The sequence below is a fragment of the Protopterus annectens genome, chromosome 16.part0 (assembly GCF_019279795.1).
Source record: "Protopterus annectens isolate FY-2018-M chromosome 16.part0, PAN1.0, whole genome shotgun sequence".
NCBI classification, from domain to species: domain Eukaryota; kingdom Metazoa; phylum Chordata; order Ceratodontiformes; family Protopteridae; genus Protopterus; species Protopterus annectens.
The window spans coordinates 633718634-633739444 of record NC_056750.1 but is presented as its reverse complement, the minus strand read 5'-3'; the positions used below and the strand labels follow the sequence as shown (position 1 = coordinate 633739444).

Here is a 20811-nt window from a genome sequence, read left to right as displayed (position 1 = left end):
TAATTTATTATATTTAATAATAATGTTATAATATCTTTACCCCTTTTTGTGAGTATGTATTTCTATGTAAACGTTTGTTGTTCCTTTGGCTTAGGCCTTGCCTGAGTCCTTTCAGTGTCCTGCTCTCTTGGATAACAAACCGCTGTGGCTGAAATGCAGTATTGTCTGTCTTTTTTACCTGTATGTCTAGCAGAGATACTTTCTGCAAACTTGCAAATGTTCTTAGGAACTCGGTACCTTCAAACATTAGGTTAGTTACTTCCTTGTGCCTATTCAGATTGACACTTCAGCTCTATTAGAAGGTATTTTCTGTCAGTGCTAATGCTTCTGTATTTAAATCAACTTACCCCTTCATTGTTATACTTTCAACTCAACGTTTTTCAACTCGACCGCCTCTTGCCATTTTTTGTACTTCCACTGTCTCACTATTTCTTCCTGTATCATACTGTAGTAAATTTGTCATTAATACTCTGTGTTAGAACTTGCTGTAAAATCATTTTTGTTAAGTATTGTATATCTGTGCCACTGGGTTGTGCCTGAAAATGGTCTTCAAAGTAGCTTGCCAATTCAGTCATCAAATTTAAGATAAGAATAAATCAATGGGCCCCTCTGGAATCAGTACACAGTCACAGGTCATAAACACCAAATAAACTTAACAGAAATAAGGAAGGAGGGAAGGCATATACACAAGTAATCCCGCTATCAAGAGTCCTTATGTGTTGTAAAATCTTTGTGACATAAAAAGATTTATAGTGGATGCAGATCCAGTACATTGTATATTGCAAAAGCTTTGCCAGCAAACTGCAGTGCTCCCTGCAGCATATTTCTGTACTTTCTGATTGATTACTTTCTTCACAGTGTCTTGACTGTAGCCACAATAACCAGTATGTGGCATGTGGGAAGTTTATAGAGAAAAAGCTAGGCTGCTGTACTATATCTTTGTTACATTTGGTAGTCACGTGTACTCATTTTAATGATGCAGGAGATGTGCTCGTTATGGATGATTTTGGCTACATGTACTTCAAAGATCGTACTGGTGACACATTCCGTTGGAAGGGAGAAAATGTCTCAACAACTGAGGTCGAAGGGACTCTAAGTCGTATTCTAGACATGACAGACGTGGTTGTGTATGGAGTAGATGTACCAGGTATGTTTGGTTTTTGCCACCCTATCTCTGACTACTGTTTTCAACATCTGTTATAAGAGAGTGGTCTTGTGATGATTTTCTGTAGTGATTCATGGTGCATTGCAGTGATGTTTTCCAGTTTGTATTCTTGTCAGGAGCTTGTACTTAGCTGAGTAGTACCTTCGCTGTATGCCTTAATGTAAGCTATCATTCGAGATCCTTAATACAGAACATTGCTGTAATACTAACTTTGAGGTTGCTGAACCTTGTGGGTGAGGGAGTTTTGTCTTACTTCTGTATTTGTGGGTAAGGGTGTGTTCTCTTACCCCTATGGTTTAGGGATGAGGGAGTATTCTCATACCCCTATGGCAGAGCAATCTTTCAGTAAGTACATTTAGTGTCATAGGAGTATGCAAAAGCGGGGAGTTTGCCCTTGCATAAAACACTTGTTGAACTTTGTGGGTGAGAGAGCATTCTCTTAACCTCTGTGCTTCAGCAAACTTTGAGTTAGTATATTTAATTTCATGGGAGTACAGCAGAGTGTTTGCCCTTGCATAAACACTTGTTTTGTTAATTTCATTTTTGATGGGTTTTGATGATTGTTTTGTGATGTTAAGAGAGCACATTGCATTTGTGTTTGTTGTATTCACATGAAGCTATCTTTTCTTTAAGTAAGAAAACACTGTGTATCCATGATGAGTATTCATGACTAGGATGGACTGTTTTGGCACAAGGTTAGTGAAGTCATTGTACAGAACATCTTAGCGGTAGAGAAGTGCATATATAAGTAGGAAGAAATAAAAATCCATAATGTTTGCCCATGTATTACCAGACATTTTGTATTTCTTAACTTTTGTAAAGTAATCTAATCTTTTTTTTTTTTTTTGGTTAAGTTTTCTGAATTCTTTACCTCACTGGTATTCTGAGTCAGGCTATTCAAGATGTTAGCAGTCCTTTCTTTAAACTGGTTTGTTTGCATTAGTGAGACCACTAAATTTACATAGTTATAAAGCACCACACTTGTGATTTATTAGTCTGTTATTGGGAGTCTTCCTCATTGGGTTGACATTTGGAATTTTCCTGTCTCGCCTCCACTCTCCATATTGGCTTCACTTGTTTCTTCAACTTCTGTATTTAAGGGCATACTTGTCTCCTTCAGGCACATTCTTTGATGTCACTGGCCAGACTACGAGAACTTACCTTGCCTATGCGCTCACCAGTTCTTTTTTTTACCATTCTCACAATTTAGATCCTGGTTATACACAAAGAAATTCAAGCCATTGAAGTGTCCATGTGGTCTGTGAAATCATGAGTCAAAACCTGAAGTGACTTTGCTTCCACTGGTTTTTGGAATAGTATAGTTTAAAATATTGTCATAAGTCCCAGTTATTTTTACCTGACATCCCAAAGACACAGATGAGAGAAACTTCAGGCCAAACTTCTGTCTTGTGTGATGATAACTTTTGAGGGAGACTGTCAGGAATCACTTTCATGATCCCAGGTTGGAGAATGAGCACTATAAGAAGGAAAATAATGTGCTGGACATGAACTGGTCAGACTCTCCTGGAGATTAGTGCATCCTAGAGCCTTGCTTATGGGATTCTCGTGCCACCATCTCCTCCAACTAGTAAGACAATAACTTCACAGCCTTCTGTGTTTCAGCCGACACCTAGGGACCTATGAAGTGTGCGTCCTCTAGGCAACGATTTCAGGCATATATCCCAACCCATCCCTCGACTGACTAGTTGGAATATGCATGGGAACAATATCTATTTGGGTAGTTTAGACTGGTAAACCTGGTAGAGGACAGGGAAGAAGAGTTCATCACCCACTGGGATCTTTCCATCCCACGTTTCACAGGTCAGGCACTCAAAATCAGGCATCTGATTAATGTATGGCTAGAATTTCCTCATAGGATCATAGGATGTTACTAGGCTAATTGCCCTGGGGCCCTTACAAGCCTAGCAAAAGTTTATCCCCAAAAAGCCTCAGTCAGCACCTGTGACCCCTGTCAATGAGGGGCACAGGTGGAACCCCTAGGACAAATTTGTGGATGTTCATCGTGCATACAGCTGCAGTCCTAACAGATGGGTTATCCTGCCATCAGGCGGGTCCTCGGTCAGCCAAATTCCAAAGTCTAGATCCGGCGTCGGTTGTCGTCGCTTCCTCCCTGACGTCAGTGCGGCAGGGGTATAAAAGAACCAACCGACACCATCTTCTTCAGTCTTTCTTGCCACGCGGTGCCCGAAGCAGTTCGCAAGTGCCGGTCGGCCAGCTCCTGAGATTTACGAAAATATTTCAGCTGAAGTCTTCTTGAAAGCTAAGTACCCCGTTGGGGAAACTTTTCTTGCCTCAGACCGATGTCAGACAAAGTTAATAATTGCATTTCATGTGGGAAGCAAATACCGCACAAGGATTTCCATTCTTTCTGTATTCCTTGCTTAGGCCCAGACCACGGCGTCTCGGCCTGCCGTTTTTGTGCTAGATTCAACAAACACACTATTAAATCTCGGGCGGAGTTCGCCCAACACTATTTTGGTAAAACATTTAATTACATTATGTCGTCGGATACTCCGACTCCAGTTTTGAGTAAAAGATGCAAAGATAAGGACCGACATACAAGGTCCGCGACTTCTACCGACACCACGCTAAAGCCGACTACCAGTGCTCCGTTTCTCAGTGAGGCACCTCCTGAGTACCGATGACGCTTCTTTAGTGGTGTCTTCCAGGCTCCACTGCTCCCATTCCGACTACAGATACCGACGCCACTCTTGGCGGGGAAACTCAGAGTTCAGACAGGCCTGCCACTTCTCAAAGTGTCTTCAGGCCTTCCTCCTTTTCCATTAAGGCTTTCACAAAATCTAAAGCAGCCATGAAAACTAAAAGACAAGGTCCACAGAGCCCCTCTGAAGGCTCCATGCCTAAAAAACAAATGCTCAAAATGGCTGAGGATTTGATTACTCTTATCAGGGGTTCTCAAAAAGACCCAGATTGGAGGAAGACTACCCTTCCTCAGATCATGCCTCTATTACCTCAGAACATTCTGAGGACCAGGAAAATTCATATTCCCCTTTTGAAGACTCTGATGCTGAGGAGTCCATTCCCTCGGTCTCCCCCCCTGAGGACTATTCTTTTGGGGAAACCCTACATACCTTAAGGGAACACTTTCACTGGGAAAGCCAAGATTACTCAGATTCCAAGAAAAGGCTCAGGGATTTTCTCTTGCTACCCCAGCACAGGCCCCTGGCTATCCCTCCTGTCTTGGATATATTAGATGATGTGTACACAGAAGCCAGCCTCAACCCAGATTCTTTACCTCCAGCTCCTGTTAAACCTGACAGGTATTACCGGGTTCCTGATTCACACCAATTCCTATACAAAAGCCATGCTGCTGACCCAGAAACTATTTCACAGGGTCCCAAGGGAATTAAGGCCTCTACTGCCAAAAACCCATTACCTTCAGAGAGAGATTCCAGAGCTTTAGAAAGGTGGGGGGAAAAAGTGTACACCTCGGCTACTTTAACCATGAGGGCATTAAACTGTCAGTTCCATATGTTAAAGTATCAACAGTTTTTGTTATTTCAGTTGAAAAGCAAAATGACACAACCTGAGCAACCAGATTTAAAGGAGTTGCAGGATTTGTTGCATAGTGCAGAGCAAGTGGGTAAACATACCTTGCAATGTGGTTTTGATGCTTTAGAGGCCTCATGTAGAGGTGCTGTTACAGGGTCTGTCATACGTAGACATGCTTGGCTCAGAGAGCAAACCTTACCAGATCATGTCAAAGCTAAATTACTAGATGCACCTCTTCAAAAAGATGTATTGTTTGGTGTTAAAGCTGAGGAGGTACTAAAGAAAATGGAGGAAAAAGCAAGATCAATGCAAACAGTGAAAGATTTCCTGCAGGTACAACCTCCACGTTTCAGCAGAAACTGGCCTTCAAAAAATTGGTCCTTTCCAGCCACAGACAGACCTCAAAGAGGCAGATACAGGCGCCCGAGGGGTAGAGGGCAATCTCAAGGATCATTCAGAGCCAGACAATGGCAAGCACCTACACCAAGAGGTGGAGAAGATAGATCACAGTCATTCAGAAAGCAGACACAATGACTTTCCCCTTTGCATGCCAAGCAAAGCTTTAATGGCAGCACCTTTAGGCGGAAAACTGGCATTATTTTCAAAAAACTGGCATATTGTCACAAAAGACAAATGGATCCTGGACATTATAGACAGAGGCTACAGATTCCACTTTCACACCCTTCCAAAAATGAGAGGCATGCCAAACCTGCCACAAAATCAAAGGGCAGAGGCATAAAAACAAATTTCAGCTCTCATGGACATGAAAGCTATTCAAGAGGTACCTGCAAAAGAACAGGGTCAAGGTTTTTATTCCAGACTATTCCTGGTACCAAGGAAGGACAAAGATTGGAGACCTATTTTGGACCTATCCATCCTAAACACATATTTACAAATTCAGGATGCTCACATTGCAGCAGCTTCTTCCCATGCTGGGCAAGGAGTCTTGGCTGGTAACATTGGACCTCAAGGAGGCATACCTGCATGTCCCTATCAGACAAGATTGCAAAAGATACCTCAGATTTCTTGCAGGTTCATCCCATTATCAATTCTCTGCATTGCCCTTTGGCTTATCTACTGCGCCCAGAGTGTTTACGAAATGCCTGGCATCAGTAATTGCCTTCTGCAGACTTCAAGGGATGCAAATATACCCATATCTGGACGGCTGCCTGATCCAAGCGGACAGCAAGCACATACTTCTGAAACACCTGGCGTTTGTAATAAAATTGTTGAACTTTCTGGGATACACAGTCAACAAAAAGAAATCAAAACTAATACCCTCTCAAACAATAATTTTCTTGGGTGCCACCTTGAATACAAACACCCAGATGGCCTACCTCACGCCAGAGAAGCAAGGGCAACTATCTCAATACTTCAGCAAAATGGCAGCCTTCACCAGGCTGACTGCAAGGAAAGTCCTGCAGGCTCTGGGATTCATGGCATCTTGCATCCTGCTGATCCCATGTGCAAAGCTGCACATGAGGAAACTTCAATGGTATCTAAAAAACTTATGGTCTCAACACAGCCACAGTTTGTAAACAATTATACCACTCATTCCATGTCTTCAAAAGGAATTTCTGTGGTGGGCTCAAGCATGCCAAAGTAACATAGGTTTCCCCTTCTGCATGCCACAAGCAAATCAAATCATCATAACAGTGACAGATCAGTGCATTCAGGGCAAATGGTCCCAAAAAGAGAAGCACCTACACATCAATCAAAAGGAAATGCTAGCAGTACAAAATGCAATTATGGCCTTCAAAGACCTACTGCATCCAGGCCAGCTATTGATAAGGACAGACAACAACACAGTGATGTGGTACATAAACAAACAGGGAGGAACTCATTCATATCCCCTGTGCAGACTAGCCATGTCCCTTTGGAACACAGCTCTGGAATTGCAAATCCAACTTCAAGCACAATTCCTGCCAGGGAAGGACAACGCACTGGCAGACAACCTAAGCAGAAATATGACAGATCCACACGAATGGAAGTTGCATCCTCAAGTTTTCGCAAAGATAATTCAGGCATGGGGACAGCCAGACATAGATCTCTTTGCTACCCACAGAAATTACCAACTGAAAAAATTTTGCTCAAGGACCTATCATCCACAGGCCTGGAAAGTGGACGCACTTTCTTTCAATTGGACAGCATTGACAGTCTATGCCTTTCCACCTCTTCCTCTGCTGCCCAAAGTTCTATTAAAAGCCAGAGCAAAGAGGCCAAACATGATTTTCATTGCTCCAGACTGACCAAGACAACACTGGTATCCACTCCTGAAGAGCCTGACGCATTCCCCACCATGGATCCTGCCTCTAGTGCCTCTTCTGTTGTCCCAGCACAACTTCAAAACTCTTCACAGTCAGCTGAAAACCCTCAATCTAGCCGCATGGAGGATTCCTTGATTTCCCAACAGACCCTCCTCTCCAAGGAGGTGCAGGATATCATCTTGGAGGCCAGAAGACCTTCTACTAGAAAAGACTACTCCGCCAAATGGAAACGGTTTTGTGCCTGGAATCAGAAAAAGGGCTAGAATCCTTGGGTACTAAATTTACCTCAAATATTACAGTACCTAGCTGAGATGTTAAACAGTGGACTTTCCTTCTCCTCCATCAGGATCCATGCTTCAGCCATTTCTGCACACTACAACACAGATCCTCCTTTATTCTCTCATCCTCTCTTAAGACAGTTCCTCCGTGGGGCTAAGAATATAAAACCCCCAAGGAAACCACCAGTACCTGCTTGGGACTTCAACTTCATGTTGGAAAAACTGACCCTGCCTCCATTTGAGCCAGCTGTTTCAACAGAACTGCAATATTTGTCATGGAAAACAGCCTTCCTTCTGGCTATTACCTCAACACCCAGGGTTTCGGAACTACAGGCCCTCATGGCTGTACAACCTTTCATCATTTTCCATCAGGACAGAGTTTCCTTACGAACCAACCCTTCCTTTATGCCGAAGGTAGTATCCAGTGTAGCCTTGAATCAGACTATCCACTTACCTACCTTTTATCCTAACCCACAAAACAAAGGGGAAAGACTACTACATTCCTTGGATATTCACAGACAACTTCGTTATTATTTGGACAGGACAAAGCCATTCAGAAAATCTGAGCAACTCTTTGTGTCCTATGCTACAGGTGCTCAAGGAAAGGCCATCTTCAAACAGACAATCTCAAAATGGATAGCCCACTGCATACGTTTTTGTTACTCATTTCATGGAAAAACTGTGCCTACAAGCATCAGATCTCACTCCACAAGGGCCACAGCTACCTCTGCAGCTTTCCTCAGGGGGGTTCCTACCAAGAACATTTTGGAAGCAGCCACTTGGAGTTCTGTGCACACTTTCTCCAAGCACTATCACCTTCCACTTTACTCTAAATCTAGAGAGGGCTTTGCCACAGCAGTCTTGCAGGGCATCCTTGCTCCTCCTAGTTCCACTTAGTGCCTGCCACCCCTTTTTAGCTTTGGGATTCTACCCATCTGTTATGACTGCAGCTGTATGCACGATGAACATAGTACAGTTTTGTACCATAAATGTAGATGTTCGAGTGCTAATACAGCTGCAGTCCAGGTTTCCCTCCCTCCATCCCCTCTTGGGACAGGCCTTATGACAAACACCTCCTCATACAACCTGATTGGGGTATTCTTTTATGGTGTATTTGCTTGCAAACTACTGTTTTTTGATTATTTTACATTGCATTATTACATAAGTTTATGTTTTGCCTTCCTTCTGGGGGCACCTGACATCTGAGGCAATAAAAACTGAAGAAGATGGCGTCGGCTGGTTCTTTTATACTCCTGCCGCACTGACGTCAGGGAGGAAGCGACGACAACCGACGCCGGACCTAGACTTTGGAATTCGGCCAACCGAGGACCCACCTGACGGCAGGATAACCCAACTGTTATGACTGCAGCTGTATTAGCACTCGAACATCTACATTTATGGTAGGTACAAAACTGTACTTTTCCCATCCACTCATCAAGGTTGCGCTTGTAGAGGATCAGTGAGGTACTCTGTTTGACGTGTATGGGAATTCTATTCCAGAGACAGGGCAGCCTCTGGGAGACAAATCTGTCTCTCCAGCAAATTTTGCTGATGTTGCATATTAGATTTAGGCCTTTCGAGTGGATAATGCACAAGGAGTTAGACTTACAGATATGGAGCATCTCTAGTAGGGCAGGATCCAAGATTGCCTTGTAGGCGAGACACATGTCACCTCTCAGTAGTCTGTATGATACTAAGTAGAGTGATAGTGATTTGAGCCTGTCTGCATAGGACAGGTGTTGGAGGCCATGGATTGTGCTGGACCTATCTGCTAGCAGGTTGACTAAGTCAAAAGAATTAGTGTAGGTGGTATCGTTAAGTACTAATTTGGAACAAACCTGGGCTTTGCTATGGAGGTTCCTGACACAACTGAAGAAGGCTTTGTGGTCTCCCTTTGTTTTGGAGGCTAGTTTTGATTCATAATAGGTGTAGGCATATACCCTTAGGGAGCATGAATGGGTATCAGCACCATCCCTTTACAGCTGTTTCCCCTTCCCTTTACGATCATCAGCAGATGCATCCCGAACACCAGTATCTCATTAGCCAACCTGTGCTGCTCATCTGTCACATACACTAGACTCCTCAGATGTCATCAAATGCTAGCTCTGCTGTGCCAGAGCTAGGATTAGGCAAACATCTCCATCTTCTTGGGATGAGGACTTGAAAGAGCCAAAGGTCCTTAATTTAGTTATTGATAGGGACAATGAGACATGTTCATCATATTGATCACAACTGCAGTAGTCTTAGCCATATCGATTATATCCTGCCAAGGATATAACAGGCCGACTAGCTTCCAAAACTCCAGGGCACAGTCCATGTACCAGAACTGTCAAGCAGCTCAAACTGAACTGACTAAAAGACAAGTTTTGAGCGCAAGCCATTCAGAGCTTTACTGATGCCAAAGAGTATGTTCCTCTGAGACTTTTGAGTATAGCTTGGGCTTTTCTTTGTTGGGCAGAAAAGTTCCCTTTGGGGGAAAACTTCCATTTTCAAAATGTATTTATTGATGTTTTAGTACTTGCTTCTTCAGGAAAGTTATTTTAAATGTAGGAGTGTTGTGTTTAATCTGTCTTGAGACAGTAATGTACTTTCAAATGGAGCACTCTTTTTTTTTTTCTGTCAGTTTAAAGGTTGTGTTAACTAACTGAAGACATATTCTGTGGAGGAATTTTCTTTATTTTTCTTTGGTGGGGCTGGCATAGTACTTCATAGTGCTTTTTACTGTGTCAAAAAAGTAACATTCATGGACTGGTAGTTTTACCAGCATTTGCTGCTCGTCTTTCCCAGAAAAAGTGCACAACTTTCAGCTTCACCATGGAACAGTCTACTGGTCCCATGGTCAGTCCTCCTTCCGGCAACTGAAAGAAAAAAGTTAAGCAAACAGTCTTTGCCACCACAGCAGGCTAGCAATTTGCCTCTGCCGCAGGTGAGTGATTCTGCTGTGGCCATTTGATGTACCTCAGACCACTCATCTTTTAACCCAGATTCCTATGGTGCAGCACCTACAGCCACTATAGACTGGTGCTTAATGATGTCCTTTGCGGCTGTTGGAGTCCCCTCAGTGGGGAAGAGAGAGACTGCTACTCTTGTCAGTCCTGGGAAGAATGCTGTACCCATCCTTAGGGAAGTAGCTGCTGCCATTAGTGAAATGCTTGGCCCCATTTTTCCTGTCAAAACAAAAGAGAAAACCTAGCATGTATCTGCTCCTCCACAAATTTCTTTAGACAGGAGTAATTTACTGGATCTGGCTTAGATTTTAATTTATTTATTTGATTTATTTGACATTTATTAACCAGGTTGGTCCAACTAAGCCAGAACCCATTTTCAGTGGAGACCTGAGGAGAAAAGCTCCAGTACAATAAAAACAATTATGAATGTGCATCTGATATAAACAGTAGAAGAAAAAGAGGATGGTAACAAAAAGCAAACAGAGCAGTTCACATGAAGCAAAACAAAACGGGGACATAGCAGGAGGATGAATAAACATTGAAAACTGAGACAAAAATTACATACAAATGTGTTACATATCATGGAAATATTGAAACATATTTATTTACATAGATTGTAGCAGCAAATGAACATCAGGTGTAATGCAGTCTGATACAACTCTTGTTAGAGTGAATTAAAGTCGTGAGAGTTAGAGCAGTAATACAATGAAGAAACTGAGTAAAAGGTAGAGAAGGAGGGATGGGAAGGTTTATGTAGGGTTCTGGTAGGGGCAGATCCATGGGTAAACTATTGATCCTTCTTGTAAAGTAGTTTCTGGTAGAATAAAGAGGGATTGCTCTTTTTCTGAAGAGATTCAGTGTTCTGAATCTTGTAAAGTAGTTTCTGGTAGAATAAAGAGGGATTCCTCTTTTTCTGAAGAGATTGTGTTCTGAATCTGAACAGGCAGCTGCAGGGATGAATTCAGGATTTTCTTTCTCTGATTTCTGATTTAAACTCAGGGGAGAGTTCATTTTCTGATTCTCCTTTGGGGAATTTATTTTTCTCTGAGACTGTTGCTAAACTGTGTACCAGTGTTTTAGTGGGAGAACACTGAGGTTTCTCAGTCCCTCAGTAGGATTTTCCAGAACCTACATTACATTCCTCCTTTTCTGTCAGCTTTAGAAGACGTGTATTACTGCCTGCAGTTTTCCTGTTAGTCAGCCAGCTGCCCCTGAAAGGCAGAGAGGATGTATAAAATTCCTCAGTCTTTTATTAAATTTTTCTACACTATTCCCGATCCTGACCCCACAGCTATAGCCTTAGTTGATCCCACTGCTACTAAGCACTTAGTTAATTCCAATCATATTATTTCCGATAAGGCTGGGAAACTTATTGATAGGTATGGGGGAAAAGTGTATACTTCTGCAACATTGGTTTTCAGGATTTTGAATTATCAAGTTCATAAGTTTGTTTGTTCTGACAATTTTTGAAAGTAGTAGGAATGTTTTATCTGCAATTTCTTCTTGTGGGGAAGACACCCACTTTAAATAACTACTACTTTTGAGCAGGTTGTGACTTCCCAACACTGGCCCAGTAATCAAGTAGCCTCAATCCTCACCACTGGCAACAGTGGGGATGTACACTTTGGCAGGATGACAAGTACACCCACAGTAAAGTGCAACTTCCCTTAAGAGCACACACAAACCACAGTCAGTCTGATGCTAGTTTCTCCCTCTTTCTCCAGATCCCCATAGGACTCCCCACTGGCACAGCTATAGAGTTGAGATCTTAGCCAGAGTTCTAAGCCAAGTCCTCTAACACTCTCTGTACAACCAGTGCTTTGTGTCCCTGCCCAAGTAGCGCACACACACACACACACACACACACACACACACACACACACACACACACACACACACACACACACTCTTGGGAGATTTGTTTCACACACACGCACATACCAGGGAAAGGCTGGCACAGGTTTATTAGCTATGTCCCCTTCTGCCCAGACTATACGTTAGTTACCACTGCCACCAGAAACCCTTATTAGCTACTTTAAGGCCCTTAACAAATGGTGTCCAGTCCTACTGTGTAATGTTATTAATCCAAATGTTAGTTTGACCAAGCATCAGGATATTAGGAGTGGCCTACAGTGTTACCACGTAAATATGCAAGTACTCTCAGAACTTAAATATCTCTGGACAGATCAGCCACAATGAAAGGTTTAAATATATTTAATAATAAAAGAACAAGCCAGTATTCACTAAATAATCAGTTACATAAGAGTTCAAAATCACAGGAAATATTTAAAACAACATTGCAGGACAGTCTCAAATAAATAAAGAAAACATCTAAGCTATGCTTTACTATATTCCTATCTGAATCTAAAAGAGTTACTATGCCCCAAAAAAACATACAGAACAACATGGAGGCAGACGTGGTGAGTGGATATTTCTAGGTCCAAGACAAGATACAAAATGCCCTCTTTCGAGAATCTCTCTCAGAGAGTTCTTAAATTAATATCAAATATTACTGCTGGGTTAGTGTGGATGACATCACTTTTTGTTACCTGACTTCAGTTTCCAAGCTAAACTCCCATTGTTAGAAACTAACAGAATTTAGCATCTTCCTGTGAAACACACATAGCCTTCAGATATTTGCAGCTGCTAGGAAGACATTAAACAATAAAACACTTGCAAAACAATGCAGAAGGCACCCTATTTCTAGACATTGTGTCTGCTACTGCACTGAAACTGAGAGATGAAATCTTTTGTGGCCCAGCTACAAAGTAATTTAACCTCAACTATTCTTAACGTTTGCAAGTTAATCTCCTGTGTTTGTCTCCCATGTTTAAAAAATATATATCCAAACAGCTACAATAGTGTATATATACACCTCTGCTTAGTATTTTACAAAACATCTCTTCAGCACACGTCTGTACAATATGACTTACACGTTGATATTCACAAATGACACACAACCACTTAAAAAATTCCAGATAGCTGGACTGGCAGTATCTTGTTTTGTTACATTTCTATATAAATCATTTTAATATTCAAAAATGACATATACAGTGGATGTAATAAGTGTACACACCCCTGTTAAAATGCCAGGTTTTTGTGATATAAAAAAATGAGACCACAATAAATGATTTCAAAACTTTTCCGACCTTTAATGTGATCTATAATGTTTACAGTTCAATTGAAAACAAACAAATCTGTTGTGGGAAAAAAATAAAAAACGTACAATAAGCTGGTTGCATAAGTGTGCACACCCTTAAACTAATACTTTGTTGAAACACCTTTTGATTTAATTATAGCATTCAGTCTTCTTGGGTAGGAATCTATCAGCATGGCACATCTTAACTTGGCAATATTTGCCCACTCTTCCTTGCAAAAGCGCTCCAAATCTGTCAGATTACAAGGGCATCTCTTGTGCACAACCCTCTTCAGGTCACCCCACAAATTTTCTATTGGATTTAGGTCTGGGCACTGGCTGGACCATTCCAAAAGTTAAAATTTCTTCTGGTGAAGCCATTCTTCTATTGATTTGGATGTACACTTGGGGTCATTGTCGTGTTGAAAGGTGAAATTCCTCTTCATCTTCAGCTTTCTAGCAGACGCCTGAAGGTTTTGGGCCAAAAGTGACTGGTATTTGGAACTGTTCATAATTCTCTCCACCTTGACTAAAGCCCCAGTTCCAGCTGAAGAAAAGCAACCCCAAAGCATGATACTGCCACCACCATGCTTCACTGTGGGGGTGGTGGTCTTTTGGTGATGCAAAGTGTTGTTTTTGCGCCTAAAGTACCTTTAGGAATTGTGGCCAAAAAGTTCAACCTTGGTCTCATCAGACCATTATGCTTTTTCCCCACATGTTTTGGGAGATTTGATGTATTGTTTTGCAAATTTTAGCCGGGCCTGGATGTTTTTCTGTGTAAGAAAAGGATTCCATCTTGCAACCGTACCCCATAGTCCAGACATACGGAGAATACGGGGATTGTTGTCACATGTAGTACACAACCAGTACTTGCCACATATTCCTGCAGCTCCTTCAGTGTTGCTGTAGGTCTTTTGGAAGCTTCCCTGACCAGTTCTCATCTTGTTTTTTCATCAGTTTTGGAGGGACATCCAGTTCTTTGCAACATCAGTGTTGTCCCATGTTTTCTCCACTTTTTGATGTCTTCACTGTGTTAAATGGTATATCCAATGGTGTGGAAATTTTTTTGTACCCTTCTCCTGACTGATACCTTTCAACAATGAAATCCCTTTGATGCTGTAAGCTTCTCTGCGAACCATGGCTTTTGCTGTAGCAGGCAACTGAGTAAATGTCAAGAAAATCCTACTAGGATAGCTGAACTTTATTTGGGGTTAATCAGAGTCTCTTTGATGGCAGGTGTGTACCCAAGAAGACTGAATGCTGTAATTAAATCAAAAGGTGCTTCAACGAAGTATTAGTTTAAGGGTGTGCACACTTACACAACCAGCTTATTGTAAGTTTTTTATTTTTTATATTTTTCCCCTAACAGATTTGTTTTTCAATTGACTTGTACAGGTTATAGGTCACATTAAAGGTAGGAAAAGTTTTGAAATGATTTGTTGTGGTCTCATTTTTTTATATCACAAAAACCTGGCATTTTAACAGGTGTGTGTACAATTTTATATCCACTGTAATTATGTACAAAATCCCGATAGCCGGGCTGGGAGTGTGACACAGGTCACTACTCACTGTTTGTAGTATGTGTATGACTGTTCATACTCTTCCAGGGCTGTGGCCACTGGCACTGTTTTAAGGAGATTTGCATTGCTACATTCTCAGAACCTTCCAGATGATAAAAATGAGATTTTTGAATTTTTAGTGTTGGCCCCTCTGCTGCAGAGGTGTTCAAAAAGTGTGATGAAAAGGGCAAGCTGATCCAGGGAATTTCTAAAATGTTTTCAGCCCTCTTTTTCCAAATTGTCTAAGGGATTTTCTTTCTCTTCTTTCAGTTGTTTGGCAGAAAACAGAGTAAACAGTCTAAGCAGATGTTTAAGAACAAATGGTAAGGGAGTTCCAAAAATAAGTCTCTAACCTCTGAATCCAAGGACAGTCCAATATGTTTGATTGATTACTCAGGAGACATTTTGACCAACTCCCATCCTGGCCTACTTTTTCTTCCAGAAAGTCTTAATCTCTGTTTTTCTTTTAGACAACAGATTGCTTCAGATAAATGTGTTCTGAGTATCATTCAGGAAAGTTCCAGAGGGTCATCCAACATCCTTCAGATCGGACTCTTTTGTTTCCACAAGTTCTTCATCATATGCTGTCCCATGCGAGGAAGAGTTTTCATTCAAGGATGTTCCTAGTGCCAAAAAAAAAGAACATTTTTGGAGACCAGTTCTAAATGTTTGTTCTTTAAATCTGTTTGTGATGGTGCCCTAATTCAAAATGACGTCACTTCACCTATTACCTGTTCTTCTCTTTCAAGTTTCCTGGTAACACTAGACTTGTATGAGATGGTTATCATCACATCCCTATTCATCCAGGCTTCAGACATTTCTTAAGGTTTTGTATGTCTGGATCACATTATCAGATGTTCTTCGTGTTTCACTGTTGCAGTCATCACATTTGGGTTATCTGCTTACAGTAGCCCTCAGTCGGCCTGATTATCAAAGTCTTGGGTCCTGTGTCGGTTGCTGTCTCATCTTCCATGATGCAGGTAGTCAGGGGTAGGTAGTCAGGGGTATAAAGCATGCAGCCGATGCCATTACATCAGGCTTTCTTGCCATGTGGTGCCCGAAGCAGAAGCAGTTCACAAGTGCCGGTCGGCCAACTCCTGAAATTTTCGAGTTTCAGAACCGAAGTCTTCAACTAAATAGCTAAGTACACCATTGGGGAAACTTTTTCTTGCTCTAAATTGATGTCAGTAAAAGTCAATAATTGTATTTCTTGTGGAAAGCAAATACCTCATAAAGATTTTCATTTCCTTGCCTAGGCCCTGACCACGACGTACCTCGCTGTCGGTTTTGTGCCTTATTTAAACAACAAACTATTCGTTGTCGGTATATTTACGCTTCTAAATATTTTGGTACTCGGTTCAGTTATCCAGATATGTCTTCTGTAAGCCATCTGACTACCGACATTCCGTAAAAATGCAAAGATAAAGACAGAGAGAGACCGCCTAGGTCCAAAGCTGCCAACGACGCTTCTCCTAAGCTAGTCGCCAGTTCGCCGGTACTCAGTGAGGTGCTTTCGCAGCCCCTGATTCGCAAGCCTCTACTAAGACCCATTCAGGCACTGGCTTCTGAGGGTGTATTCAGGCCGACTGACTTGCATATTAAACCGATGCCATCTTCTTGTTCAAGGCCTAAAACTCAAACCATGCCTAGAAAACCGACGCCCAGACCACATGGTCAGGCCTCTATGCCTAAAAAACAAATGAAAAGAATGGCTGAAGACCTTATTACTTTAATCAGGGGAAGACAACCTTCCCCCCTCTAAGAGACCTAGGACTGAATTTGCTTGTGATACTTCTGACCAGGATTCTGAAATTTCTGTTTCCTCTGATAACCAGGATTTACCCTTATCGACCTATGAGGATTCTGATGCAGAGGACTGTATTCCCTCTGCCCCCCCCCCCCCGAGGATTTCTCTGTTGGTGAAACCTTGCATACTCTTAGGGAGCATTTTCACTGGGAAAGCCAGGATTACTTTGATTCTAAAAAGAGACTTACGGAGTTCTTACTCCTGCCTCAACACAGGCCTTTTTTTATCCCTCCTGTACTAGACATTGTTGATGATGCCTTTTCGGAATCTAGCTTGGCCCCTGACTCTTTACCTCCTGCTCCCAGAAAACATGATAGATATTACAGGGTTCCTTTTTAAAAATCCTACTGTGGATCCTAAGACCATTTCACAGTGACCCAAGGGCATTAAGGCTACTACTGCCAAAAATCCTACTCCCTCTGATAGAGATTCCAGGGTGCTGGATAGATGGGGTAAGAAGGTATACACTTCTGCAACCGTGGCCATTAGGGCCTTAAACTGCCAGTTCCATATGTTAAAGTATCATATTATTGGATTGCTTAAACAGAAAATGATGTTGGTTCCTGACTGTGCTGAAAATAAGGATTTACAGGATTTAATGCATTCTGCTGAACAGGTTGGAAAACATACTTTGCAATGTGGTTTTGATTCACTAGAGGCATCTTGCAGGGCTGCTGTCACTGGGTCTGTACTTAGAAGGCATGCTTGGCTTAAGGAGCATTCATTGCCAGATCATGTTAAAGCTAAATTGGTGGATGCTCCCTTAAATCAGGGCCACCTGTTTGGCAACAAAACAGAAGAAGTTCTTAAAAAGATGGAGGAAAAAGCTAAATCTAAGCAAACTGTTAAAGATTTCCTACAAGGGCAGCCTCCAAGATTTAGTAGGCATTGGCCCTCTATGAAGTGGTCCCTTCCTGCCTCTTCCAGGCCTTCTCAGTCCAAACCCAGAACCAGCAGAACACCCAGGCTTCAGTCCCGGGGTACACACAGGACTAAGCAGTGGAGGGCTCCCACTTCCAAATCAGGGAGTAGTAAGACTCCCCCCCCCCCCCATGGTAAGCTTTCTCAGTGACTTAACATTAAAACTTCCAAGCAGTTCTAAACTGACTGCTCCTTTAGGGGGAAAGATTGCTCTGCAGGCAAAAAACTGGAAACTCATTACCCAGGACAAATGGGTTTCCCAAGGATACAGATTTCACTTCCACATGTTACCAACCCCAAAGGGTTGGCCAGATCTACCCCCAAATCAGTGGGCAGAGGCTCAAAAGCACGTACTCTCTCTCTCTCTCTCTCTCTCTCTTAAGCATAAAGGCTATTCAGACTGTACCAGAAGAGGAAAAGGGACAAGGTTTCTACTCAAGACTTTTCCTGGTAGCCAGAAAAGACAACTCATGGCATCCTATCCTATACCTTTCTATCCTAAACACCTTTTTGGTGATTCCAAAATTCAAGATGCTAACTCTTCACCAGTTGCTTCCTTTGCTAGGCAAGAATGCCTGGTTGGCAGCACTGGATTTAAAGGAAGCCTACCTGCACATCCCAATCATGGAATCTTGCAGAAGATACCTACGCTTCAAAGCAGGCTTACATGCGCTGTCAGTTCTCTGCACTGCCCTTTGGCTTATCTACTGTGCCCAGGGTATTCACAAAGTGCCTAGCTCCCTCAGAAGGGGACTTCACTAAGATACAAGGCTGTGTCACAGAGCATTCAGAACAAGCCAAAATTGCTACTCTTAGAAGACCTGTAGAAGCTGTCCTTCCTTTGAAGCGATTCCACATATTCTCTGATATTTGTCTAGTTTTGAAGGAGAATTCGTTCTCATTCTGGGCCTCAATAACTATATCAGACTGAGTTACTCCGTATGTGACATTCCAGATGATGACTCTTCTGCTAAAGGGTACCTAGATATCAGTGGATTTGATGGGTGCCTCCTGGTATATCGTCCTTTGGGGACTATATATGAGGCTGTTTTGTTTCACTCTGAGTTGGCACTACTTTCAAAATGCTGCCATATGATCTATCCCTGGCACCTAGAATGTGAAAGGAATCATTTGAATATATGGCAGAGAGGAAATCCAGTGAGGCATTTAAAAAAAATGTGAAAGGTAGAGCAGGACAGACCAGACAGTTTTATTGTCTCCCGCCATCAGGCAAATATAATGTTGTCTACCAAGGTGCTATTTACTATGGCAGAAGTTTGTCAAGTGAAGGACTTCCTGTATTCCCTTACCTAGAGAGCTGGCTACAGGTGACCCTGTTAATGGGCTTCCTTGTAACAATCTTGGTTTGGGCATGTCTGTGATTACAGTTACCTGAATGTAGGGATCTTGTACAAACCCTAAATCAGTAATGGCATAAGAGAATGATGGGTACTTTTCCCCAAAGTCCTAGTACCTGATCAAGCAGATGCTTCATTGTAGAAGTTGAAGGTGGATGTATTTAAGTGAAGGCAAAACCTGCCATCAGCTGTATCTAATCCGTACTTGTTATGCTTTCTAAGAAGTACCCGTGTCATTTAGAGCATACAATGTGCAAAACCTGTTCTATGAGACGTGTGAGCTGCCTACTATGGTTTAATCCACAGTGCATATTGTTTGAATGGGCCTAATGCTAGCCGTAGTATTCCTGTGTGCAACTGAAGGGCATTACCTTCCATTTCTCTCAATGTATAGAGAAAGATTCACAAAGTAAGCCTGTCATCTTTATGTGGGTTATCATTTACAGTTCATTTATTTGTGCAACACCTTATTACACTCCATTTCTTGGACTGGGAAGATAGCTCAGGTGTCTTTGAAGAATGTAAATACCTTGCTTTATATTCAAGTGTTCTTTGTTTACAGGGGATTGTCCAATTTAAATTTGAAAAGCATGTATAATTTCTGTATTAGCCATATTAAGTCAGAAAAGCAAGGTTTCTCAAAATACAATGACTTATAGTTCATAGTCCTTTTGGTCATAAATTTTGAAGCAGAAGTCTGCAATGCTCTGTTTCACTCCTTACAGAGCCCAGTCTGTGTGTGTGTGTCTCTCTCTCCAGTACTTTTCCAATCTCTGCCAGAGAGACCAACTTTTGCAATACTTCATCACACTTGTTATAGTCTCCAGTTTGTATGAGTCTCTCAGGAGTACTCTTGCATCTCTCCCTCTGTCAGAGAAGCCAGTGACTTCCTTCCTTTCTTTTCTGGTCCAACCTTTTATAGGAAGAGGACTGCGGAAACCACCACTGTGGACAAATTTGTGGCCTACTTCTCCCATACTGACTTAGCATTTCAGCTCCAAGCAGCCTTCCGTATTTGTTAGGCTGCATTGTATCATGACACTCTACCTCAGACCTATGGGCATGAGCAGCTTGAGTCCCAGATCCCACTGTGGCTTGCCTACAACTTCCTTGGCATAGGATTATTCTTCCAGTTGTGCCAGTATTTAGTAGTATGTCCCAAATGGATCCGGCACTGTGATCACCTAAATTTCCCATTCTTGGTGGCACAAACTCTCCTTGTAGGCCCATCAGTTTGGTTGTTAGGTCTAACACACACATTGCTTTCCTTAGTACTGGGGAAGACTGGCTTGGTTCATTTCTTTTCTTTTTTGTGAACTTCAGTTTCTGTAAGCTGTGTTGCAATTTCCTCTCAGGCTTGAGTTTAATTTCTGTTATTGTCAGTTCAAACTGATTCACACTCTTGTTTAACACATTTGTATTTCTTTTGTATCTCAGTATACTATTTTTGTCACTCCGCTAATTCCTAATAGGCGCCCAGAGGCTTATTCAAGGTTAGTCTTGATCCCTTGTTATGTGTGGACAGAGGCATGTAGTTATCATGCTTATTTTATTTAAGGTGGCATGTGCTGACAACTTTGATTTTTCCTCTCTCCATTTGACTACATTTCTGATTAATCATATCACACTGTCTTTTCATTTCTTCTACATTATATTTAATATTATCATTCCACTTTCCAGGTATTTCCATTTAGTTTTTTTATGTTTGGTTAATGTCATCCATGACCTTGAACTGTTTGAAACTATTGATTTACTGAGGCTTTATATACAGAAAGACTTTCCTTGTATCAGTTTAGCAACATAGTGATCATCCATTTTGCTGCTTAACATTCTCTTTC

General features: G+C 41.9%; 1 protein-coding gene across 1 annotated transcript in view; it reads left to right on the top strand.

Moving 5' to 3' along the window:
- SLC27A4 (solute carrier family 27 member 4) overlaps positions 1 to 20811 on the top strand; it is a 736182-nt gene that overhangs the window by 635314 nt on the left and 80057 nt on the right. Inside the window, exon 11 of the mRNA XM_044058859.1 lies at positions 983 to 1147. Within this exon, the coding sequence (XP_043914794.1) occupies positions 983 to 1147 (165 nt within the window). The remainder of the gene's footprint in view (positions 1 to 982; positions 1148 to 20811) is intronic.